The sequence below is a fragment of the Catharus ustulatus genome, chromosome 22, assembly GCF_009819885.2.
Source record: "Catharus ustulatus isolate bCatUst1 chromosome 22, bCatUst1.pri.v2, whole genome shotgun sequence".
Taxonomy (NCBI): domain Eukaryota; kingdom Metazoa; phylum Chordata; class Aves; order Passeriformes; family Turdidae; genus Catharus; species Catharus ustulatus.
In genome coordinates this window covers 7150614-7176872 of record NC_046242.1, presented here as the reverse complement: position 1 = coordinate 7176872, position 26259 = coordinate 7150614, and the positions used below count along the sequence as shown (strand labels likewise).

General features: G+C 48.4%; 1 protein-coding gene across 4 annotated transcripts in view; it reads left to right on the top strand.

The window, feature by feature from the left end:
• Positions 1–26259, top strand: part of CAMKK1 (calcium/calmodulin dependent protein kinase kinase 1) — a 94074-nt gene that overhangs the window by 15366 nt on the left and 52449 nt on the right. For all 4 annotated transcript variants that reach the window (XM_033078058.2, XM_033078059.2, XM_033078060.2 and 1 more), the window contains exon 2: positions 23825–24343. In XM_033078058.2, the coding sequence (XP_032933949.1) occupies positions 23903–24343 (441 nt within the window). In that variant the 5' untranslated portion in view covers positions 23825–23902. The remainder of the gene's footprint in view (positions 1–23824; positions 24344–26259) is intronic.

Here is a 26259-nt window from a genome sequence, read left to right as displayed (position 1 = left end):
AGTGCTGTCAGACATACTGACCTCCCCTGAGGTCACATTGCTGTTTCAGGTGCTGAGGAGGCACTTCTGCTGCCACAGAGTTTGTGTCCTGTGCAGGTGATGCTGTATAACTTGTGCATGGCAGAAATTGGAGGATTTGCCTGTGTATGGCTGGGCAGGACACTGGTACCAGCAGTGGTGGGGGCACTGCAGCCACTGGCACAGTGCTGAAAGGCTGTGGGGATATTATTATTATTATTATTATTATTATTATTATTATTATTATTATTATTATTATTATTGTTGTTGTTGTTGTTGTTGTTGTTGTTGTTGTTATTGTTTCACCCTCATCTCTTACCACCTCTGCCTTTTAAAAAATCAGTCCCTTGGATGTCTCTGCAGAGCTGGTAGTGGTAACTGCCTGACTGATTTATTCTGGTGTTTTAACATTTACTGGATTTACATAACAGCCAAACAATCTGTTTCAGGAGTTTAATATAAACCCAGCTCTAGTGAGTCACATCCATGTTAGCAGTAATGTAGGAGAGGCAGCTGGGGGAGTGAGGGGGTGACTTTTTCTGGGTTTCTGCATGAGAATATATTTCAGGAATGGCTGCCTGAAATATCTCTGACACCTCATAGCTGAGTGATGCTGCCAGTTCTCCTCTGCCATCAGGGATTTGTTCTTAAACTTTGAAAGAGCAGGGGTGTGTCCCACCAGTGCTTCCACTGCTGCTCCCAGCTGGGTCTGGGGGCTTTACAGAGCTCCCCAGGCAGTGCTGTGAGTCTCTGTCACATAGCCCCTGGGTGTAAAACACCTTTACCTGTGTGTGGTGCTTGAAGGAGGGAGTGTAGCTATGGGAGCAGCAAGATGAGGCCTGCAGAGATTTGCTGTTTGCTTTTTGAATTCCAAACCACGCAGTATTTGTGCCAGGCTTTGTGGGGCTGGCCCCCGAGATGTGCAGATCAGCACAGCTGCACATGGGGTACAGATGTGTGCCAGCATTTCCACCTGGGGGCTGTGATCCATGGGCAGGCTCTGGGGACAGAGTTTGAGCTCAGCTGGGTGAGAGCTGGCCCTGGGCAATCACAGCAAAATGTTGGGACTCCCCCAGAGAATCCCCCCAGCCCCTTCAGGGCTCTTGGGGACAGCAGGAGTGAGAGCCAGCAGGACAATTCCCAGCAGGGTTTCCCAAGGCATGCTGTGTAACCTGCTGCCCCAGGCAGTGAATTTGGGATTCTCTCAGTTGTCTCCTACAGTTGTATGAACTGGGGATCTGCCATGGGCAGCCTGTCCCCTCTATTCCAGAGGCTCTGTCACCTCTGTACTGGTGGGGCTGTACTGTGGGTGAGGAAAGAGGGTCTCCAGCTTGAGTTCTCACTTTTGAAAGCCCCAAGGAAGATGCAGCTGGGTTTGAACAGCCTGGTTCGTGCTGCTGCCTGCATTCAGGGTTGGCTGTTCAGCTAAGTGAGCGCTTCTCTTGCTGCAGCTTATTTGAATTCTTGTCTTCAGAATGGAAAATAAATGCTGGCTGATGAGATCTATTACAGCACTAATTTTAGAGCATGCCAAACAGTAGGAAATTGTTTTCAATCTTCACTCTCATTTCTCCTTTATTTCACCCCTCCATTTGTGAAAATTGCCTTTGTCATTCTTTTAAGTGCCCAGTGATGTTCCGCTCGCTGATATCTTCAGGCATTCTCCTTCCAGCCCTGTTTTCTGATATTTCTTTGTTCACCCACTTGACATTGCTGTTGGAAGAGCTCTCTGCAGGGTTCAGGCAGCAGTGTTGGCACGATGCAGGCACAGAGTGCTCAGCCAGCTGGTGTGAGATGCCAGCAGAGCCCCCTGCGAGGCAGCACCACAGTGGAATTTCTTATCCTTGTGCACCCAGGGCTCTCTAAGTCTTTCCAGCCCCACCCCAGCCTGCCTTCTCGATGAGCAAGAGGGAAAATATGAGTTTTCCTCAGTTCTGGTGAAGAGTTTAAGAAGCAGTCCCAAAGCTTTAGTGTTTGTCCTTGGCACTAATGACAACCTGAGCCACTGCTCAAGAGGTTGGAGCAGGCAGCAAGTTAGGAATCAGATCAATGTTGGAGGGAACAGTGATGCACAAAGTGTAGATTTTTAGTACAGGATTCCTCTTCATAGATGGAAGGTCTCACTGGTTTGAGCAGAGTTTGGATGCCCCACTGGTGGTGTGCTCTGAAACCTTCTGGTGAGTGCAGCCAGCAGTCCCTCCCTGGGCCCTGCTCTGTTCTCAGTGCTGAGCAGAGCCTCACTGAGCTCCAGATTAAAGCTGGTGCCACAAGTCCAGTTGTTTCACCCTGAGGACTTTCCAGAGGCTCTCTGGAGTACATTTCATGGTTTTGGCAACCATGTGCCCCTTGCAGCAGCTGCTGTGACCATCAGCACAGACTTGGTGCTTGCCCTGGAGGGCTTTGAAGATCTTTTCTCTCCTGCCCTGGCTCCCTCACCCCTCCTGCTCCTTCCCCCTCCTGTCATCCCTTGGCTGGCAGCCGACAGTGGCTTTAGCCCTCAAGAAGAGCTGTCTCTTGCCTTGGCTGCTGGCACTGGGGAGAGGTAAAAATCTCCCTGCTCCTACCAGTTCCCATTCCATTCCTTTCCCGGTGCTCTCCAAGCCCCGGGGCTGCTCAAGGTGTCAGTCCCCAGGAATTCAGCCAGGAATGTCTTCACAGCCTGCCTTTGTGAGCATGGCTGAGATAAACCCTTTACTGAACTAAATGTGGTAACAGCTAATCCCTCGGAGACAGTCACCTGGGCCCTGCACCCTGAAAGAGGCTTTGCTGCTCTGATTAACTACACTGGCAAGAACATTAGCTCGTGGTTCTTTTTGGAGATGAAAAGCACCTCTCCAGGAGGGTTGAAGGGATTAGGTACCAGCAGGAATATTAAGGTAGGTATTTTGCACCTCCCTGATAAATTTGTAGCTTGACAGTGTGGTGAGCCCCGGTGGGATGGGTGTCCCTGGGCTGTGCTGGGAGGAGGCTGAGCTCAGTGTGGGATGCAGGAGTTCCCCTGGGAGGATGGGGGTGCTGAGCAGCTCCTGGTCCTGCCTGTGCTGGGGTGTGCTCAGGGCTCTGGGGCTCGCTGTCATAAATGGAGCCCTGTCAAACCAGCCAGCCCTCCACAAAGGGCTGCAGCTCATTTAAACTTTGCTAAGGTTTAAATGACACTGACCTTTTCCAGCCACTTAAGGCAAATGCCAAAGGCTGTGGAGAGCATTCCAGCTGTTTTCACAACCCTGGTTTCCTTTTCTGGGGAGAGATCTGCACTAATTTTTTGATTATTGCTTTTTAACACAACACTTCGTTTCAGAAGCCTGAACTAGAAATTCCATCTACACTAAAAGCAAAGATCCTGTCCTTCAGTGAAGGTTTCTTGGGCTGTGTTTTCGAGGTCAGGATTTTATCTTGGTGCTGGTCTCTGTGAGGCTGCATGGGCCAGCTGTGCCCTGGCAGGAGTGCAGCCTGACCAGGGAGCATCACATGTGACACTTGCTGAAGAGAACTGTAGACCAGGAGCCTGGCTGGCTGAACGGATTAAAACTGGTGTATAAACTTTGTCCATAAAGCAAGGTAAGACTGAAAAAAGTTTAAATATTTTATTAAGTATTCTTTGTTCAAAGCAAATTTGAATGCTCAAACTACTGCCAAAATTCTGTTACCTTTCAACCTGTCTTCTACAGAATTTTCTATTTTAAGTAAATAGCACGGAGTTAGCTCAGAATGGAAAAGATACAAGTGCCACTGTTCAAAGTGTGCTTTATTGTTAGACATTTATGGGAAACATACAGGAAATGAATAAACACTTGAAAGTATATGTATTATTTATTATTGTAGCTGATTAATTACCACTTGAAACCTTTTGGTTGTGTTATGGCTCTGTATAGTCTTCACCAAGCAGTGCTGCAGCAGAGTCTAATGTGGCATTTGTCCCAGATAAATGTTTCAGGAGATGCAAGTGCTGCAGCTGTTTTGTGGACAGGAGGAGTATGAGCAGTGGCAGGGGACAGTGTGGCACTTGGTGCCAGCACCAGGGGAAGTGAGTGAGGTGTGGGTCTGGGAGGTGATGGCTCAGTCCTCCCAGCCCCAGCAAGAGAGCTCCCAGCTTGTGGAGAGGAGCAGGGTGGGGTTAACGTGTCTGGCTCTGTCTGATGGAGTGATGACAGTCAGGAGTTTAAACTTGGCTCCCAAGCATTGGGCTGCCAGCAGGGACTTCTGCAGTGCTTCCTCACTGCTTCCACAGCAGTGGTTCCTCCTCCAGGCTGCAGTAGAGAAGTGCATGAAAAAACAAAGTGGCTCTTATCTGCCCCAGCCATGCAGCTGGCTCTGAATCCATGGGCTCTCAGGACACTCCAGCAGCCTGCTGGTTCCATTGTGAGATGGTGCTGTGTGACACCAGGCACCAACATCTCTATTCCTGGGAAACCTCTTGCATTCATGCAAAGCCTGTTTGAGAGCAAAGCACAGATCCCATCCAGCAGTGCTTCCTGGAGCAATACACACCCTTGGGCATTTGCTTAGCTTTAACAAGACTTAAGCATGTGAAGCATGTGTTGAGATACTTACTTAGCTCTAATCTGCACATCTTGAAAAACAGTATGATAAAATCACAATGGAAGGGTGGCAGGACTCCCTCTGCCTTCAGCAAAGTTGATGTCATGCTCAGGTGCAATGGGAGGAATCCCTTCTCCCTTGCTGTCTGTTGTAACCAGAGGCCCTTTCCTCTGGCACTGGCCATCCCTGCAGGCGTATGCTCCTTTAACCCTTCTACAAAAAAAGTTTGCAGAATGCTTCAATCAGAAAAGTTCCTTCATCAAATGACTCCTCTGTGGGAGAGGAGTGAGTGGGCCTGGAGAGGAATGGAAGAGTCACAAGAGAGATGTATGAAAATGCTTTTTATGGAATGAATAATTTTTGTTCCGGAGGCGGCAGCGTCGTAGTTAATTCTAATTTGGGGATTTTTGGGGAGCGCGTGATTGACGCCCAACGAGGGGTGCAGGATGCTGTTTCTCAGCAGGCTGTCACTCCCCTGCTCCATTTACCTGTCAGCTCTCCTGCACAGACTTCTCACTCTGGATGCCATCAACACATTTCCCACAGCACGTCCCTGCAGCCTCTCCTGGGAGCCGGTGTCCCACGAGGGTGTCCCACGAGGGTGGCCCATGAGGGTGGCACACGAGGGTGGCACACAAGGGTGTCCCACGAGGGGCCCCTCCAGTCCCTGCAGCTGTGGGAAGCGCTCTGCAGCTGTGCTGGGGCTCATTTCTCTTTGCTGCCCTGGTGAGCAGGAGCCTTCCTGCCCCAAGTCCATCTGTGCTGTGCTGCTCCATGCTCTCCAGGCTCGCTCCAGCCAGCACAGTTTGCTTTTCCTGACTTTGCACATGCTCATCCCTGGCTGCCCCCTGTCCCTGACATGGTTTTATCTCCCTGGGAAAGGACTGGCTCTTGCTGTACTGTGGCTTTTCTTTTTTGGTCCCTAGTGGTATTTACTAAGACCAGAGAGTGCTAATATCATTTAGCTATCTCTCAGAAAGCTCACATTTCATTAGCAGAGAAAGACCAGAGGCCTTACTTGACGAGTTCCACAAGAGTCTTTATTTCATGTGAAGGGTGGTCAAACAGGGATCTCTCAGAACAAAGGGCAGCCAGTCATATTTATATAGGTTCAGGGAGGATTTAAACTACAACCAATAAAAGTTTATACAAAGAACAACATCCAATCTAAGTGAGAAGTTCTAAAGGTGAAGTGACCAATTACACAAACTAATTTCTAACCAATTATCTTCCAAAGTGTTAGAGAGTGACCAAATTCTTAAGGAATTTGGCTCAGCCTTGGTATCTAGGATACCTTATCTATTATAGCAAGTTCCAGGGGCCAGGGGAAGATGGCTTTGAGGGAATTGTATCATCCACACTGTACCTGGCTTGGGGCCCTGCCCTGCACAGCCCAGACTCCTCTGGATCAGGAAAGGTGTTGCTGGCACTGGGGCTCTGTTTTCTTCCATGCTGGTAGTCCTACCCTTATTAAAAGAGCCATTAAGAGTTTTGTTTTGCTGCAGTGTAAACTTCAGCCAACTCCTTCCTCTTCTCCTGTCCCCTTAATTAAGAGTGTGTATGTTAAATGCTGTGAGCCCAAGCAAAGGCTCATTGCAAAGTAAACAGGAGTGTGGGACTTAGGCAAGTCTTTTGTTACTGCTGTACAGGGCTTATGCTAATAACAGCTGCAGAGACTGAACCCAATCCCTCATGAGCTTTCCAAGAGCCTGATTAATCTGTTTAACAATGGATCTGGGTTTTTGTTTTGATCTTTTTCCATGGGAGTTAAATTTTTGTCCCTTTCAGAGTAGCTGTGGATCATGTAGGCACAGCAGTATTTTTTTCCTAATTGGCTTCAGGTTTATCTCTGTCTATTATGTTGAAGGGCTTACAAGATGCACCCATCACCATGGCATCAAAATGCTCCCTATGCCAAAAGCATTGGTAAAAACATACATACATGTGCATATGTTTTTTTGGGTCTGTTGGAAAGTGCAAAGACATTCTGATGGAGGATCAGGTTTTGGCATGATTGCATTCTTCAAACAGTCACCTTTGCAAATCATGCTTTTCTGCTCATCCTGGCTCTGATCCATGTGCCCATGGAGAAAGATGTCTTTCCAATGAGCTGTGGGCCAGCCCCTGTACAAGCAGAGTTTTGCATTGATATTGTTGATGGTTCACACTGTGAATTGGCACTGGTGCTGTACACACAGGGTTGGTGACAGACCCTGCCTCAAACTTGTCCAAAAGTCAAGATTTAGCAAAGGGAGGAGAGAAGGGGGGGAAAGCTGGGGAAAGAGCACAAATTTTTAGCCAGAGAAGTCTCCTCTGGGCAGACCACAAATGCTCTGGCCTGCTTTGACTTACTGAAAAATACAGCAGCAGTATGGGGAAGCAGAACGTTTAAAGTGAAGATGCAGATGTTGAAGGTAACAGGATTTGAAGACTGTGGCACAAAATAAAAGAAATGTACTTATAGCAGAAGCTTCTTCCTCTCTTGATTCTACCTCTTCTTGAATGCACTCAGTGATTGCTTTTCATGTGTGAATGCTTGTAAAAATGGAGCTCCCTAAACAGATGAGAAATGTTTATGTGAGTTAATGACTTCAGAGAGCTCTGCTTGTTTAAAAGAGGGTGGCAGTGACATTCCTTGGCTGCAGTCAGTGCCCCTCCATGGAGCAGACCCAGTGCCAGCAGTGGGGCAGGATGGTGGTGGCTGCACACACATCCATCCTTGGGGAGCTCTCATTATTGACTTCACCAATGTGCTTATGGAAGGGTGGGAAGGAGCCTTCCCAAGGGCTGAAAAATCTGTGTAACCTCTCTGGGACTTGTGCAGAGTGAAACCCTTAGCTTGAAATGGGAGGCTTGTAATTGATGTAAAATGACACTTCATAAGGTGTTTTACTCTGGGGGTTTTCCTGCTGCTTCTTTGCTTCCCCCTGAGCTGGGTGGCCAGGAAAGAGCTGTGGCATTGTGTTTCTGGTTACCCTGGGGACACTCCTACCTTGTCCATGGGCTGGATGCAAATAGCTGAGGGGAAGGGTTTGCAGAGGTGAGACCACCTCAGGCCCCTGTAGAGAACTCCCAGAGAAAGGGATTAAGGAAAACAGTAATTTTTCTACCTGCTTCTTTCCTCCCCAAGGTACAACTATTTGTCTGCCCAGAGGATCTATCTGTCCCTTTTTTCCAGAGGCATAAATTCAAAGGGCCATGGCACCAAGCTGGTCTGCAGTCCTCCAGCAGCCAGTGAGTGATGGCCAGGGGAGCTGGAGGAGGTCAGTGAAGTCTTGCTGCCCTGTCAAGTGCTTGGGAGAGTGGCTGGACAGAGGCAGACACACAGAGCAGTAATCCCAGCAGGGAGCAGTCAGCTCTCAGGAGGCTACAAGCAGAGCAGAAGAGGTGGTAATTTTATTTTGAGGAATGCCTTTAGCATGAGAGAGAGGGGATGTGTTTGCCTCAGTGTGAGTGGATTTGTGTTGGAGCTGCAGTGCACCCTCCTTGAGGGCTGTTGGGTTTTCCTCCCTCCTGGAGACTTTGTTGGTGCATCCAGTTCACTCACCGTGGAGAGCAGTGGCTGATGTGTGCTGGTGGCACTGCAGCTCTTCCCTTTATCCTGTGTGCACAGATGTCTGGGAAGGTGTGTGTGAGTGCATGTGCCATCCTGGGAGCAGCTGAGCTGGGGTCAGAGCTGAGCTGTCAGTCCCAGACCCTCCATCCAATCCTCTGAGGGTGTCAACCCACTACAGCTTCAGAGGTGTTTGCTGTAATGGTGCTGAAAACCAACTTATCCTGTGTTAATCCTGTACCTGCACCTGCAGGCAGCTGCAAGGAGCCTTTGTGGAGATTTTCAGCCTTTTCATCCTTCTTCATCAGTGCTGGCAGCTGCTGCTTTGTGGCAACATCAAACTTTTTCTGGGCTGTTGCTTTGTGTGTAAGTCTCTTCATCCTCAGGCCAGCCTGTGGTGTTTTCTTCCATTTGGCTTCCAGAGGTGGATTGTCTTCCCTTTTAGTAGATTATTTTGTGGTGAATTTGGAGTTCTGGGAGGGAAGTGGGATGTAGAAAGGTGGTCAGGAGCCGTGGGCAGACACGGTCTGATGTTTTTGGGCAGAATCACACCAGCACAGCAGCTGTGGAGCCAAGGCTGGCTGTGTTCATGGGATTGAGTCCTGTTATTTGACCTCAGCTTGTGAGAGCTTCAGTTGTGGTCACTGGATTTAGAGCAAAGGGATGAAAAGTTTTCCTCAGTGCCAAAGGGAATAATGAAGGCAGAGCAGCCTTGGCTCCACAGAGGAAGCAGGTGGGTGGTGGCAGCTATTGGTACATAGTCCAGCAGAGGTGAATTGCAGATTCACCCCTGTGAGAAACCTCTGCTCTTTCACCCTTGTTTATGTAAAGGCAGATGCTCAGAGGGCTGGCCAGGGAGGTGAAAACCCTGGCTGTGTTCTCCCATGAGTGTTCAAAGATTCAGAAACCCTGAGGCTGTGGAAATGCAATATCAAGGCACTGGCCATAGTGTGATGCCAGTGGAATGGTGTGGAACAGCCTAAATTAGTCCTTTGAAGTTATTCTATTTACAAGTGTACTTTTTGTGCTGTGCTGATGGAACACAGAGAAATCAGCAGTGCTGAAGAAAGGTTGTGCAGTGGGCTGTAAAACAGGCTGAACAGATTCATCATTTCAGGGAGTGCCCAGGCTTTTGCTGGCTGCATCACTGCTGCTGTGCTTGGGGCTGAGGTGTGGGAGTCCCTCCAAGGACACACCAGACCTGCTCACTGATGTGCTCAGGATTTTAGGAAGAGGGCAGGAGAACATCAGCCACAGATCTCCTGTTGGATCTTCAGGTAGCATTTCGAAAGCATCAAGGTAACTGTTGTAGTCTGTTAAGGATTCTTGGGAATTCCTCCCCAACAAGTTCCCTGCCCACGAACATATCCCACAGGATGTTTGTGAAGATGAGCAAATTTGCTTTGTGAGGTGCTCATGTTCCTCCAGAATGGAGAGATCTTTAAGCCCCATTAGTGGTTTGACTTAATGCTTTTGCAGCTTCTTATGGGAGCTTTTGGGAGAGTAACAGGAGGATGTTGAAAGCGTTAGGCTGCAGTCCTGGCACTGCCTGCACAGAGCCCTGCTGCATCCTGCTGCCAGGAGCAGGGCTGGTGTTTGCCTTTGTACAAGTGCCTGGTGCCAGTACAGCTGGCTGAGGCTGGAGGCATCTCCAGAGCTGACTTTCAGAGCACTCTGTAATGCAGGCTTGCCATGAGGTTTTGCTCTGCTGTTTCAGCACAGGGTTTCCTGCCAGTGCTGTCTGTATCATAGCAGGACATAAGCTGCAATTAGCCTGGTGTTGGGAACAAGAGCCTGGCCTTGGAGTGCTGCTGCATTAATGTATGAAATGGATAAATGATTTAGGTAATGAAATGACTTGGATATGGTCATGGATTGAATAAGATTCCAGAGCCAATGTGCTTACTCATCAGATGAGTCATGTCTTAGTCACTTAGAATAAGTGATTCTCTTTTGGGTGCTTCCAGAATGGGATGGGTGGAGATGAGCTGAGAATTTCCACCCCTGCCCTTGATAATTAATAGCATCTAGAACATGATGGACTGTTTCATCAGACAGAAGAGGAAACAGCTCTGTCTTGAGAGTACAGTGTATCCCAGGAGATTTGCCTGAATTCCACAGCAGTGTGGGACTCACATTTTGCTGTTTGCTTTCTGGTCAGGCAAAGTGATCTCAGGCTTTAGATTAGACTTCTCAAGCTTTGTTCTCAGCCTACTCTAGTGATTCCCTTTTGTGGGTAGGTGCAAGTCTGAGCCTATTCTCAAACTCCTGTGCCACCAGCAGTGAGTAAAAGCACCCTCAGATGGAAGCTGCCCCCTGAAACACTCAACATTGCTATGCAAATAGAACCTTGTTCTCAACTTTATTTATATGTAATTCTGTTATTTCTATTACCAAAAATTGAAAATCAGAAGCATGCACATGTGAGTGAAGCAAGTGAATAGCATATCTGAGAGCCTGGGGAAACTCCTTTGTAATCCACTGCAAGCTTTATATAGCAAGTAAACCTATTGGATTTTTCTTCTTTCTGATCTTTCATGTCTGTGATCTCACAGTCATTCTGCAGCAAACATAGTGCAGGCAATTCCTGATCTAATTCCTGATTAAAGTGAGTTCCTGGTGGATCAGCTGAGCTCAGTGTGATCTGTGCACCTTACTTGACCCATGTAGCTGGGCTGCAGCCAAGGTGGGAGAGTCGCTCAGGGAGTGATGTGGGGCTTTGGTGCTGGCTTAGGCAGAGGCTTTGCTAAGCTGGATGTGCCTGAACTCTCATCACTGCTGCAAATGCTGAAAATGGAGATGCACTGAGTGTCAGAAACAGGGCTGAAAGCATGAGCACAGTTTTGGTTTGTGTCAGGAATGGTGATGCAGAGTTGTTATAGATCTGCTCTTACACAGGTTTGTTCTTTACAGGAAGGGTACAAAGGTGCAGGAAATAGGCAGAGTTTGGGAATCAGGAATATGGGATTCTCACTGACCATTGGGGTGGGGTCTGGGTGACCCTGAGCAGGAGTGTCTCTTCCTAACTCCTCTGTGTAAATGTGGTTTTGGCCCTTGGTGAGTGGGCACTGTCTGTAAAACACAGGTAGGTCATGGCAGGTGACAGGCACGACAGAAATGTATTAGGCAAGATTTTCAAAAACAGCTGAAGAACTGGATTTTATTTAAACAGAACTGGTGAAAGAAAAGCTAAAAATAGTTTTCCTATGGGTGTCTTTTGTCAGGTAATAGAGAATAATTCACAGGCTTGTGTGGTTTTAGTTTTCTATAGTTGTCTGTGCTACATCTCCTGGGTCACAGGTGTGGAGGATTTTATCAACAGTTCCTCTCATATAATTCAAGTCAAGAGGAATCTATCACTTCATCAAGAAGTTTTCTAGTTTGCTTTGTCTCTTAATTGCAGAAGAAGGGTTTCTTGTGTTCTGTTTTAAAATGTTTTTAAAATTTGCCTAACTAATTTACCTTTTGTTGCTAGCCTCAAAGGCAAAAGAATGGTACTAATACATTATAATATTATGATAATAATAGTAGTAGTAGCAGTAGTAATGGTGTTAGTGTTTTGCTGTTGTTGCTGAACAAAAAGCCCTTCCAGGTGAGGACAGCTCAAAAGCTGCCTCCAAGGGAGTCCTCCCTCCTCACTGGCCCCTCAGAGCTTCTGTGTTGCAGTGTGTGCTGGTGAAAGGAGCAGAGATGGATGGAGGGAAACCCTTCCTAAGAGGATGAATGCAATGAGAGTTAGTTCTGATTTCTGTATTTCTGATACAGCCTTGACAAGAGCCTTGCTAGCCTAAGAAAATGTAAATGTGGAAGAAAATGTTGTTGGCCTCCTGGGATGCTCCCACAGTAACTGGGCAACTCTTTTAGACATATGAGACACATTTACCCAGACACTGCTATGAGCATTTCCACATTTTTGAGACTGAGATTTTCTGTGCTGTTCACACTTTGGCACATGGGTGATCATCCCTTCTGATGTCCTGAGAGCACAGTTAAAGTTCAAGAATGTGTTTAAGTGTTCTGCTGGAGTGGAGCCACCATCTCCATCCCAGAGGTGAGTGTTGGGAAGCTCAGTGGCTGCACACAGACTGATTGTTCTGGGGTGCAGCCTGGAAGGTGCTGAGCACCCTGGCTGCCAGCCAGCAAGGCTTTTAAACACATGCTTTGCTTCGTTTTTTCACATTGTTACCAGTCTTGTTCTTTGATTTCTTTTCCCATGGCAACTGGAGGAGGATATCTGAGTAGCCTGAGCAGTGCAATTCATTTCCAACAACACCCCGAGCCGGAGCACAGGGATGGCTTCCAGGACATGGGATACAGCTGCTGGGATCAGGTATTGCTCCCAGTGCCCAGATTTCCCTTCTTTGCTCTCTTCCTGGGCAGGAGGCAGGCCAGGATGTGTGAGTGATGCTCAGACTACATTTGTAAACCACATCCCATCTTTCCACATGTCTTTGCTTGCTATTAAATTGCACAGATCATATTTCCTTACCACCCTTTCCTCTTGGACTGTGTTTGCCTTTCCCCTACCTTGAAAATTTTAGCCAAATTCAGGTTTTATTTGGAAGTGGAATCAGCTGCAGTGGAGCCCAGGGCAGGAAGGAGAGGAGCCCAAAAATCCCGTGGAGGTTGATGGTTTCTAAGTCTTGTTTTCAAGGTTTTGGCTTTGCCTGCTGCAAGCAGGAGGAAGTTGGAGGCTGGAAGGAGCTTTGTCTGTGCAGAGATGGCCCTGTGTGTGCTGCCTTTGATGCTGGCTGTGTCTGTTCTGTCCCTGCATCTGCAGCTGGGGCAGCACCTCCTGCAGCTCCCACTGGGCCATGCAAGGCAGGACTGACCCCTGGATGGTCAAAACCTGTCTGGACACCTCCTTGCCAGCAGATTTTCTCACTGTTCTGCTCCTGCACCTGCTGACCTGGTAACCAGAAATTTGCATTTTCCCCTGCTTGATGTGGCTTTGCATCATTTCTGACACTTGAGAAAGAGCCCAGCTGATGGAGCACAATGCACAGCACTTGTTCTGAGCCACAAGAACAGGGGCACTGCTTTGGTGTCCCAGGACAGCCTGGAACCCCAGCCTGGGCTAATCCACTGGGGTGAAATTAGGGTGCCCTGGGGTGGCATTTTCATACTTGAGTTTTAACTAAGGCTGCATCTGAGAGCTATTGTTGGCCCTTTGGTGCTGTAAAGCCTTTCTGACTCTGACAAATGCTGAGTTGTCATCAGCCTAAATTTCAGAGCTAGCATTGCAGTGACTCAAAAGAACAGCTTTCTCCCCAGCAGCCTTTGCCTGGATAATCTCCAGTCATTGACCTGGGAGCTTTGAAAGTGCATTTAGGCTTAAAGAGCTAAACTGTAAGGCTTCAAAGGAAGTGGGAAGCCTGGTGCCCTTTACTTTTCCAAGTGTGGGTTGTGTGTGCATGACAAGGGTAATTGTTGTGATGTACCTGGTTCTGACTCCTGTGGGATCTGCTGTTCATCCCCCAGAGCCTGTTCCTTCTGTCCAGAGCCTCTGCTGCCTCTGCCTTTGATGCTGTGCAGGTTATCTGAGGACATGTTTTCAAGTCCTGGGGTTTCTAAAGATGTGAGGATTATCAGAAGATGGAAGTTATCCATGTGGAAATAGAACAGATACTTGGAGCTCTGAATTTGAAGTCCATTTGTCTTGTCGTACAGAGTTCACTGGTTTTGCTTTGCCTTTCTGTGCAGTTCTGTGCTTTGCCCTTTGCCTGGGGCTATGCAGATTGGCAGAGTTGATGAAGACCTTCAGCCCAGGGACATTTGGAGATGGGTGCTGGGATAATTTCCCTGGTTAAAACTCTGCAGAGATCACCTTGAATAGAAATCTCTACTTGTGTTTGAGCTGGGAAGAAGAAAGCCTGCACTGTTCTGTGCTTTTTATTATAGATTTGTAATCCTGGAACAGGTGGAAATTAATGTTTTGAAAATGCTGAAAAGGCTTTTCAGTGCAGCTAGTTTACCAAGAACTAAGCAACTTGATAATATCCCCTGAAATACCTCCAGACTCTCAAAGGCAGCTGAAAGCTTTCTCCTTATCTGGGAGGGAGATAAACCTCTGAGACCTGACATGTATAAATGCGAACTTGTTCTGCCTGCTGGCTTGTTCAGCTTGTTGTGGATGCTTTTTAAACAATTGTTTAAACAGTGCTGGTCTGTGCTGTGAGATCTGAGCCTGGCAAAGGTGTTTGATGCTGAATTCTTTTGCTGCACTGATGATCTGTATGTGTCCTTCCCCAGATCCCACTATGCTGCTCTTAAACTGAATAACCAGCGTTGTTATGCAGTGATTTGCTTTCTGTCGTTGGATTCTTATGTGCTGAGCAGCAGCAGGAACCCTGTGAGCCCCTGGAGAGCAGAGTTAGCCATGGCAGTCAGTACAGAGGGTGCTGGTGGGTGCAGGGGAGGCAGGCAGAGCTGAGGATGATGCTGGTGGAGTGAATAAACTGGGGAGGAGGGCAGAGATGTCCTCTCTGGGTGCCAGTGTGCAGCTTGGGCTGAGTGAGACTGCTGCCACAGCAGCAGCCTGTCTGTACAACTGCAGGTGCCTTCTTCCCTCCTCCTTAATTTATTTAATTACTGGTGAATCTCCTGGCTCCGCTGTGGAAGCAGGATGCAGTCCCACAGGATCAGCTGTTGTGTTTCTGTTCCTCAGGGTGATAGATTGGTGTGTGTGAGAGCTGGCTTGCCTGGCTCCCTGCTGCTCCACAGCCTTTGCTGCAGGCTGGGCTTACCAGGCTTAAAATCCAGACCTCACACTTAAACCAGAGGGCAGGTTCCTCGTGCTGTGGCTGTTCACACAAATCTGTGCATGAGCTCATTGCTGTGAATTGTGTTTCAGTTCTGTTTCTCTTCTATTCCCTTTTCTTTATCTCTGTGCCACAGAGGTGCTTTCCACAGCTGCTTGCTGTGCCCTGGTCCTGCTGTCCAGCAAAACCACCCAAAGGTAACTGCACTGGTTTGATTTGAGAGCCCAGCTCTGCTCCCAAGAGGTCAGTGGGGATTTGGCCACTGTGGAATATCAGACTTGGCCCTTGCAGACTGAGAGGCTGTTCAGGTCCTCCTGATTTATTCATTTTCAGTTTGTTTATCACAACAAACAGTGGTATATGGGTCTGTATCATCTTCTGTGGCAATTTTGAAGTTCATTATGGAGTGCAGCAGAAGATGGCTCACCTGAGACCAATCCCTTTTCCTTAGAACAACTGAAAACCTTCTTCTTCTTTAACCTGCCATTTACCCTGCCATGGTACAGATGTTTGGAAAGCCATTATTGCAATGAAGGCCTTAAATATTAAAGCTTCCCTGTTTCTGAGGCAGGCATTTTGCTCATTAATCAACAGAGCCTGGCTACTGCCTTACTTGTTAGTACTTTACAAACAATCTAAGCCTTGCAGCTTTCATGCAATCTGACATTCTCAGTTATTTTTTGAAGCACGCCCTCACTGACTTTTTAAATCCACCTCCAGCAAGCTGTGCTCCCTGGCTGCCTCCTCCTGGGAATCACACTGCCTCCCTGCCCAGCAAGAGACAGCAAACCATGGCACCTCTTCCTCCTCCTCTCCCCTGCTCATGTTCAGCCCCAGCAGCCTGCTCCCTCCTTGGCACAAATCCTGCACTGTCCCTGCAGGGGATCCTCCTGTGTGAGCTGATCTTGTCTGTGCCCACCTCAAGCACTCTCACAGGTGCTGGCTGGGAGGCTTTTCCATTGGATTTATGGGCATCAGCTTTCAGTATTTCCTGCACTCCTGATGGTGACTGGAAGAGGGTGTTGGGGTAGGCAGGCTCAGGGGTCTGAGTTGGTGTCAGCTGAGGGCAGCTGTAGAAATGGGTTTTTGTTCTCCTCTGACACCTGAGTAGGGGTGCCCATGTTGGCCAGGCTGTGTGTGCATATCAACATCCCAAAATCCTTCACACTGCTTTCCCTGGGGTCACTTGCAGGACTGGGCTTGGGCTCTCTGCCCACACCAGGCTCCCCCATCCTCCCACCTTCTCTGCCATGTGTCAGTGCTGGGACCAGGCTGGCACACCAGGCTCCTTCCAGCACAGGGCTTGTGTGTCCCTTGTCACAAGGGCAAAGGGATTTGTTATAATCTGACCTCAGCTGTCCCCAGAGTGGCTGTGGAGTTGGGTGCTGCCATGTGCTGGTTTGTGGTCACTTGGGGCTGCTGCAGAGATGGTGAATCACAGCACCTGGCATCACTGAAAGCAAAAACTGGGGAATATGTGGGCTGAGAGCCTCTCAGTGCCTGTTCCTCGTGCTTTCCCAGCTGTAATTGGCAAAATAAAAGCAGCTCTGATGCTCATACACTGATAAACAGCTTTAAAAGATTAAAGCAGAAGTGAATGTACTCCAGCATCAGGAGCTGGTGCCCACAAGTCTTGCTGAACCTCTACAAAACACAGCAACCAAACCTTTCTTAGCAAAGTCATTTGTAGCCAATTCTTGAGTACAAAGGAGCACAACTCCTCTTCAGTTCTTTGGTGTTGTCCCCACCAAAGACATGGTTAAAATGTGCCCACAGAGCTGCAGTCAGATAATGCTCTGGCATTATCTGGAGTGTTTAATGTGAGTATCACTCTTGCTTAGATAGACTTGGCATTCCTCAGTGTTTTCTTGTTAAAGAAATTTCCTTAAGTAGAAACTTTTTTCTTCAGAGTAATTTTTGGTTGATTATTGCTTATATATGCAATTAGTGTAATTGCATCTGATTATGCAAATGTATTTAACCATATAATTAGAACAGGGAGGGATGAAATATAATGCAGTTGGGAAATCTTTTGTAAAACTTTCCAGGCTTGGGACTGTGCACAAGGTGGTTGTTATCTCTTGAATTATGGGTTGGTAGACTGAAGATCTTGATTCAGCATCCTGGCTAGTTTCAAAACATATTTTAAAAATGGTATTAATTGCTCTTAGAAGTGGTTACATGGCCTCTGTGGTGTGTAGCTTCTGTTTTTTACATGACAGTATCAGGAAATCACTGCTGAGCTCAGCCTGTGTCTCATTTGTGCCTCAGTCCTTCATCAGATCCAAACCCCAGATTGTGCCTTCAGATGGAGCCTCCTGGGGAGAAGAGAGGAGAGCAGGACAAGCCCAGAGCTGTGCACCTTGGGGTGCTTGTTGTCTGTAGCTCAGGGGCAGAACTGGCCCCCAAATCCTATTCGTGGTAGCACATATTAGTGGCTTCTTTTTGCTTCTGCTTTCCCTTAGAGTCAGGATTGAAGCACGAGAGACTGATTTTTATGTTTGGACCCAGCTGTTTATTAAGTTTTATCTATAGTACAGAGAGTTCTACAGTATTTTTAGCTAACAAGCTAAGAGCAAGAAAACGGAGCTGTATCTTGCTCTTTACAAGGTCTTTTAAGGCTTAACTATCTAATTAAAAGTTAACATTTATGTTATTTATCCTTTTGACCCAGTGACCAAACACCTGTGACCCACACTGAGGGACTTTCTATCCAACCAAAAACTACTTCTTAAAACTAAGAAGAAGGAACAAGAAACACCTAAGAACTTCCATCTTGTCCCATACCTATTACTATATTCTAAAACCCCAAATTCCAGACCCTTCACCATATTACACACTTCTATTCAAACTACACACTCTAACTTCATCACTCAATTTTGGAAGTCTTCTCCAAGGTCTCAAGCCAAAAGCAGTGCTCTTTGGAGGGTCAGTGCCAGAAAGCACAGAAAGTTTAAAACTCCTAGGCTTCAGGGTTCCAGGATCATTGCTTTGAAGGCACCCTGCCTTGAAAAGAGCTGAGGAGAGGGAGGTGGAATGCTGCATTTTCCAGACTGTGGTCTGGAGAGGTTTGTTGTCATTTAAGAAGTCTGGCAGGAGCAGGGGTCTAAACCTGCTTTTCAGATTTCCCACACAGTGCTTGAATTGCTAAAGTTGCTGCTCTTTCTCCTTCCCTGGTTCCTGTTAAAGCTGTGAGGAGCCTTACACAAGTTACCAAAGCCCCTCACTTCAGATCTGATTTTCAGCTGTGGCACAGCAGCCAGGCTCAGTGCCAAGGGCTGTGGGGAGAAGAGGGGCTGGATGGGAGCAGGGCTGAGTGATTTCTCAGCAAGATGTGCTCCTCTGTGCCCTGAAACAAGAGCCTTGTGAGCCCTAGGACATAGCAAATAGATGGGGTGTGTGCAAAAGCACCAACTTATGTTCTTATTTATCGTTTAGGTTGTGTTAATGTCTTCTGCTTCTAGTCAGAAATTAGTGCCAAGTGATTGGTGCCCCTTCCCAGGGAGGGCAGAGCCCAGATTAGCAGTCTGGTGTACACCTGCCTTCATTCTCTCTGCAAAGACTGCAGGGATTTGCTGCTTCTCAGCTTCACAGAGCTGCAACTTTTTATTGTCCTTTGCCTCTTGGTTTGGGCTGCCTTTTGGCCAGCAATGTCTGAAACTGGTTTTCACAGATGCCAAGAAGCTCATTTGCAAGGTCTGATTCCTGGCAGCAGCAGAGTGAGTGGAGATGGGCAGGAGGCAATTCACCCTCAGTGCCCTGCTAGGTGTGCCAGGGGTGGGCAGAGCTGAAATGTTGGCCAGCATGCTCTGAATTTAATTACTGCAGGGAAAATGAACCCTCTAGCTGCTCTCCCACCACAGCAGTGAGAGCCATAAATGGCTGGTGCATTTTATCTGAAGTTCTATGTGTCACAGACTGCTGGTGGGGTTTGTGGCAGCTCAGATGTGCATGGCTGTGGGACCCAAGTTCCCCTCAGACTTCTCAAGGTGTTGGAGTGAGCTGCCTGGGCTTGTACAAAGAGTGGATGGGGTCAGGGTGAGGGGTGTGGAATTAGGGAAGCTCTGTAGGAGCACACAGGCACTCCAGGGTGGAAATGCTCCTGGCCTGTGTTGCTTGGTGTGAGGAGACAGCTTTGGCTCTGGGAAGGACTTGCTGACCTGATATTTGTAAAATGTCACTTGAGGAGCTGTCCAGGACTTGGCAGCCCAGCCCAGGACATGCTGCTCCTCTCCTTAAAGGGAGTTTCTGCTGCTGCTGACAGCAGTCGGGGCAGATTCTTCTTCAGATAGTGTCTGACAGGGCTGGGTGTGCTGCCAGATGTGCCCCAGGCAGGAGGGAGATCCTGGGGGGTCTCACCTGAGCTGAGGGGTGCTGATGATGATGATGATGATGGTGGTGACATCCCCTGAGCTGAGGGATGCTGGTGATGATGGTAACATCCCCTCTGCAGGCAGCTGCTCCTGGTACATGGATCATTGCACTAATTGGGGAACCTGGCCTGATTGCTGCCCTTGCTGGTGAATAGTAAAGCACTGATGAGGCTGCTGTGATCTTTGGGAGCTCTCTCTGTCACAGCCTGTGGGTGCTGTGGGTCAGGAGGTACCTGAAGGATGTGCCTGCAGGGAGTGACATCCCTGATGCTCCCTGTGAAGGAACATTTGAAACCTCTGACTGAGCAGCAGCAGAATCTCTGCCTGAGCCCTTTCTGTGCAAATGCTCATTGCAGTTTCATCCATTGGGATTCTTCCACTGCAGTGGCCCCTGGGGCCTCAGCACAGGGCAGGTGTGTTCCCAGGGACACAAAGGAGAAGCAGCATCATTCCTCTTCACCTGCAACTGCAACAAAGCCATAAAGTCACTTTTCTACAGCCTGCAGCAAATTTGGGAAATGAAGCTGCATTTTCTGTGGCCCAGGGAACATTTCTAGTTAGCCAAGAGGATGGACCAGGCAGTAAACTAGATTTACAGTTTTTTATTTTTCAAACAATGCTTTGGAACACTTTATTGAGCAGCAAAACGAATTGCATCTGCTCATCTCCCCCTCCCACATAATATACAGAGAGGTTTTCTCTGGATCATATTCCTTTCAAAAGGGTTTTTTGTACCATTCTCTGCTCAGTGCCAGTCTGGGAAACATGTGCAGCCATTTGATAAATATATTGTGAAAATCATGGTTGAAGTGGCAGTCTGCCTGCAGCAGAGGAATAGCTACAGGGAAAAATGGTAAATAAGATGTCTGTAAGTAAATTAATTTTGCTCATATAAGCTTGTTTGCAGCTTTGGTTTGTGTCTGCAGCATCATCCTCTGTTCTACAGCAGGTGCTCAGTGTTGTGGGGGATCAGCAGGGACAGCAGAGCTGTGCAGGAGCTGGGAGATGGTGGTGGTAGAATTTCTGTTTTGCTGGGATTTCCCATCACAGCCAGGTATGGTTGTGCCACAGCCTGAAAAACTGCAAACCCACCATTGGTTTAGCCTTGCAGAAATTAATAGTTGCCTTTTGTACTTAGCTGATGCACGATGAGACTGGGCTGCACATAACTGATTTGCTTATTCTGAAATCTTTGCTTTCCAATACAGTTTTGGAGGATTTCTCAGTGAAAAGGAATCCTTCAAAACAGCAGAACTTGAAACAAAGCCCAGCTCTACTGATGAACAAATACTTCATTTAAAGTCTTGCTGGATTTTTTAGCCTGCTTTTAGCAGCAGTGTGTTATTTGCTTCAACAATGTATGGGTCTATTTGATGGGATGGATGATTTATGGGGCTTATCTTCAGTTTATCTAGTTCAGTTGTCAGTGAGCTGAAGATTTATTTTGCAATCTGTGCTGTGGGTTAGAACTGAGCAAGTTTGCTTGAGCTTTTGAGGGGGAGACACCCTGGGTGCCTGGTCTGGGAGGTGAGGAGCTGCTCAGGTGACTGCCACAAGCATCCCTGTGTGCTGGGCTGCTCTTCCCAGTGCTCCTGGCCTTTTCTTCCTGCTGGCTGAGCAGCATGAGACTCACAAATATTCGGGTGGGTGGTTTGTGGGCTTTCACACCCAGCCACACAGCAACATGGGCAGATTCTTCCTTCCCCTTGCTCCTACATAGGGGGAGAACCTCGAGAGGAATGTTGGATTTGTCTTTACAAACAAGCTGTGGATGTGCTGGTAGATAAAACCAGCACTGAGAGATAGAAGAAACAATGGGATGGATTGCATTGATTGATGAATGGAAAAAGATATTTTCCTTTACAGACAAACTGTAGGTTTGCTGATAAATGAAACTGGGTATTGGAAGGTGAAAGAAACAATGGGGGAAAAACTATGAATTCTATAAGAATTAAAAATTAAAAGGGAAGGTTATACATTAGAGGGGAATCTCAGGTATCAGGTGTTTGGGAAGTCTGTGCCTCTCAAGTGCCTCAACCAGTGGGGAAATAGAGAGGGAAATGTGATTGGGAAATTAGGATAAAAAGGGAGGCTGCATCCTCCAGAAATCTGAGAGACCGCAGGGGATGCCCCGTGGCCTCTCCCTTTATTGGAATAAAGCAAAAAGGGCTCCTCTGTCTCCTTTTTGGACATAAACCTCTGGTGTTTGTGGATTAATTTTCCTGACAAGCTCGTGGTGGGAGGAGGGAAGGTGTAGGAGCTGCAGGCTTCAGTTGCAGATTCATTTTCTGCTTGGTGCTGCCCTGGCTTGAGGTGAGCTGTGACTGTCCAGGGCTAAAGCTGCATCAGGGAAGGGCCTGGGGTTTGTTTCTCAGTAGGCAGGGGAAACAGCTTTTAGAGCAGGGTGGCCTTGGAGGTTTCCTCCTATCCCTTGGGCAAGCTGGGTTAAATGGTGGAAGCATTTTTGCTGGCTCCTTCCCTTGGTTTAGAATGATTTCTGTGATGTCCCAGGCTGCCAGGAGAGCTGCACCCAGCCCTGGCAGAGGCTGCTGGCAGCAGGGATGTGGCTGCTGCTCTCCTGCCATGCAGAGCAGCCCTGGAAGCCCTGATCTGCAGGCACTGATGGTGATGACTTCCCCTGGAGCCAGGCATGCAGGATACCATGTGTGTCACTGGGAAAGTGCTGCTCCCAGGCTCTGAGAGCAGGGAAAGCCTTGCAGAGGAACTGGGGTGACTGCAGGCTTGCACTTGCCCTGACTGATGCTCCTTGCTTAGCTCAGAAGCTTTCCAGACTTCACAAAAGCATTTTGCAGACAGCAAATCCTTGGTGGCCTTCCCACAAATGGGTTTTGAAGGGTGACAAACCAGCTGGCTGGCTGTTCTGCAGCCTGGCTTTGGGGGTTTGGAGGGCAGGGAGGTCTGGCAGAGGGGAGGCTCATGCTGCTGTGCCCCTGGGTTTGTGGGACCACGAGCAGTGTGTGCTGGACTGAACCCCAAACCCCTTCCCCCACTGCTGAGAGCCCCCCAGGTGCCTGCAACCTGGCTCCAAAGGGGATTTGTGCTTTGGGATTGACATGTTTAAATATAGTTTTAATAGAAGCTTTTAAAGCTGATCTCACCATTTCATTACTGTTTTGAGTGAGTGACACTTCTGTCAATTTGTTTCAAGCAAAGAAAAGACAGGAGAGGGGAAAGGAGGTGAGCAGTGGGATGTGGAGAGGAATATCTTAGGTTTGGATATTCCCTTTCTGTGACACCAAGTGTCCAGCATGTGACTGGCACATGAGCTGGGGTGAAGCCTCAAGATCTTAATTTGGTTTTCTCATTGATAAAAGAGGTTGAGTTGGCTGCCATGGGGGACTCAGGAGGTCATCCCTGTGCTGCAGAGTTCACTGCAGTGTGTTTGGCTGGGCTTTGCAGGGCAGCTGGAGCCCAGTTGAAGCTGAGCTCCTTGACAAGGGCTGTGTGTGCTCCCAGGCTGGACGGGGCTCCTTGGACTCGCTCACCCCCACCCTGTGCTCATGTAAATGAAATGGAGATCCAAGTGTCACCTGGCTTGCAGGGGTTTTATGCACAACCTGATTTGAATACAGAGAGCCACTGGTTGCAATATTTCAGGCTTAAGCCTGCTCTGGAATTCGGGGATGCAGGCCAGGATGCTGTGAGTGAATCAGGCACTGCCCCTATCCCCAGGAGCTGGGCAGAGGGATGAAATGATGCAGTGCTGCATCTTCAGAGGTGATTAAGTGTTGACAGCCATGTGCTGCAGAGGATCATTTCCTGCTCTGCACTGTGCTGGGAAGAATGAAATCTGTTTTAAATTGAGACTGAAATTAGCATCCAGGAAACAGCGATTTCATGCAGCAGCTTTAGCTTTGTATCGCACTTTTGTGTTCTGTGGGTCTTTTCTGAGGAAAAGCTGATTCCCACCATGCTTTAATCATTAAGCATTGTTGATTTGCAGCTCACTTTGGCTTTTATACACGGTGGGCAGCAAGATTAACATGTGTTTGCACACAGCCTGCAGCTGTGTGGGGCCAGGGGTGATCCTGGAACCGGAATTGTTTTTCAATTCTGCTCTTGCTGACCACGTTGCAGATGGCAGTGTGGAAGTCACCAGGCTTGGCCTTTCTGTGACACTCTCTAGGGCCCTTCAGGGCAGCAGAGAGACTACTGGGGAGCCCTAAATGGCTGTGGAGTTGTTGTTATGCCTGTTGGGTTTGAGTAGATGCCAGAAGCTCTTGTATCCTATAAATAAGAATTCAAGAGGTTGAAAGTTCGACCCTTGGCCCTCAGCTGTTGGGATGTTTCTCTCAGTGTTGTAAGCTCTGGTCTGGCTACAGAAGGAGAAGTTCTCTTTAGCTGTGTCACTTGTTACACATCAGATAAAATCTCATTTTTATCTCTTTCCTGTCTAGCTCGATGCCTGGGTTTGCCTTTTAATCTGAGTGTTTGTACCTTGTGCCTGCCAGTATTTTGCCTTACTTTCTTGCAAGCTGGAAGAAGCCAGAAATGACTGGTTATGTTTGTGTTGAGTGAACATTATTATTCAGTTTACCTCTGTTTGTGATTCCTTTCAGGTATTTCATGGAGCCTTTGAGCCCTAACATCACTGCTGTCTGTGTGGCCATTTGAGACCAAAGGAGCTGGACACAGCCATGGGAGACTCTGCAGGGAATGTCACAGAGGGAGGCATGGACACACAGACTGAACTGGTGGAGAGAGTGGCAGCCATAGATATGTCTGTTGTCCCAGACAGAAGTGACCAAAATGGTGAAGACAACCCTGAAGAAAATGACACAGTCTTTTCTGATAACATAAAGGACATCCAAAGGAATGGAGTCAGCAGTGATGTGGGAATCAACGAATTTCTGCCTTCCCAACAGCCTGAAGATGCTCACTTGAGGCATGTTCCCAAGAGACCTCTAACTAGACCTGGTCTATCAAGTAGGAAGTTGTCCCTTCAGGAAAGATCATCAGGAGCTTATTTGGCTTCCAGCAGCACTGCAGGCTGTGGTCCTTATGCCACAGGGCCATCCCCACGTATAGTCAGGAGACCAACCATAGAGTCCCACCGGGTCTCCATTTCAGACTCTGAGGTAGGCATGTTCCCCTACAGCTTTCTCAGGTGGAGAGTCTTTCTCAGGTGGTGATGGGAGCCTTTCTCAGGTGGTAATGGGAGCCTTCAGTCTTCTGGAGCAGTAGCTCTGCAAGCACTGTTATTTCTAAGGGGGTGGGAAAATCCCTGGAAGCAGAGATCTCACTGGCTTGGAATTGGAGAGCTCTGCCCTGGCCCTGACATTTGGCTCCTTTAGCCCTCACCTGCCTGGGATAGTCTTGTTAAGGGACCATGGGCCACTGTATCATGCACAGAGGAAATCTTTCAGGTTGCTCAGAGAAGGGGTCGTGGCCAAATGACTTTGCTCTTATGTCCCTGCTGTAGGGGCCCTTTGGGATTTCACCAGTCACAGCAGCTTTGCTGATGGTATTTTATGGATTTAAACTTCTGGAGATTATGTATCTACTATTGTGTTTTGCCATAATTGAGGGCATGATTTAATTTTATAAAGAGCTTAAATGCTGGCTCCTGTCAGGGTTTTCTTTTCTCTTTAAAGCATTTGTGACAGCAGTGGCAAGGGAAGGCTGTGACCCTGCTGTCCTGCAGAGGGGTGTCTGGGTGGCTGTGGTTGTTCTGCAGCTCTCCTGGTCCCAGAGCTGCCCTGGAGGAGCTCTGACATGCTGTCAGTGGTCCAGTGTCTTGATGGGAGTGGGTGATGGCTGCAATTCCCAGTGCAGGATGTGCTGCAGTGGGGAGGGCAGGGAGCAGGGGGGCTGTTCAGACCACACTGCCCTGTATGTGACCTAGATACCTGCAGGGACCCACATCACTGGGGTTTGGACTGCTCCCAGTGGGTCCAAGGGACCTGTTTGACATCTGTGTGACTTGGTGTTTCTCTTTTGAGGAGTGGGTGTGTTCCCCTTGCACATCTGAAGGGATGGTGGTGCACACCAAATCAGCCCTGTCCTCTGGGGAGCTGTGCAAGTCACATCAGCTGTGGGATGGGTGCTGCAGCCCCTGCTGAGCAGAGGACACATGCAGAAGGTGCACTGCAGAGACTGCAGCTTCTCTGACAGCAGCCATATGCTTTAATAAGGGAGGCAGGGAGGGAAAGGAGCCAGTTCTTGGAAGCAGGACGTGACTTGAGTGCCAGCTCTCCCATCCTGCAGTGCTGTGATTGTGCCAGCAGTGAGGCTTTTCTGAAATCTTTCAACATAACTGCAGTCAAGTGTGACTGGCACATTCCCATCTGCAAGCAAATTCAAAGTACTCCATCCTCTTCCACAGCATCTGCATCCTGGGGAGCCAGGGTTACTGCCTGGGGGTGGGCAGTGCTTGGTTTGAAATGCAGCTGTGGAGCCCTTGTGTCCCTGCTCCTGCAGCAGCTCTTGACACAGTGCTGCCTTTTCCATGGCCACTGGTGTCAGTGCTGTGGTGCAGCAGAGCTGTGCTCACTGGGAGCCAGCGTTCATGGGGATGGGGAATGGCTCTGGTGGGAGTGGGGAGGGAGCCTGGGGGAGCTGGGAACATTCTGAGGTGGGTGCTTGCCCTCACAGAGGTACTCTCAGGAGTGTGCTGCTCCTTCCCACCTTATAGGGATAGCACCTGTACCTGTAAGGAACAGAAGGATTAGGAAAATGCATGCTTGGATGCAGGGTAAAATTTGAGGCAGGGCACTGGATCGTGAGCAGTGTGTCAGGTGTGTGACAGGAGGTGACACAGCCCAGCTCCAGTGTCACCACTGCTTCTGCCAAGTGGCTGTTGAAGGGTTGTTGTGTTGGTGGCTGTGAGAGGCACTACCAGGCCTTCTAAAAGTTACCAGGGCCTCCATGTTGAGGCTTTGGGTCCTGTTGGGGATGAAATCAGCCCATAATGAGAAACACAGTCATGGTGCACTTGGCACAGCTGCTGCTGGGTGTCTCTTGGTTGCTCTGATGGGCAGACCCTCAGTGAGCA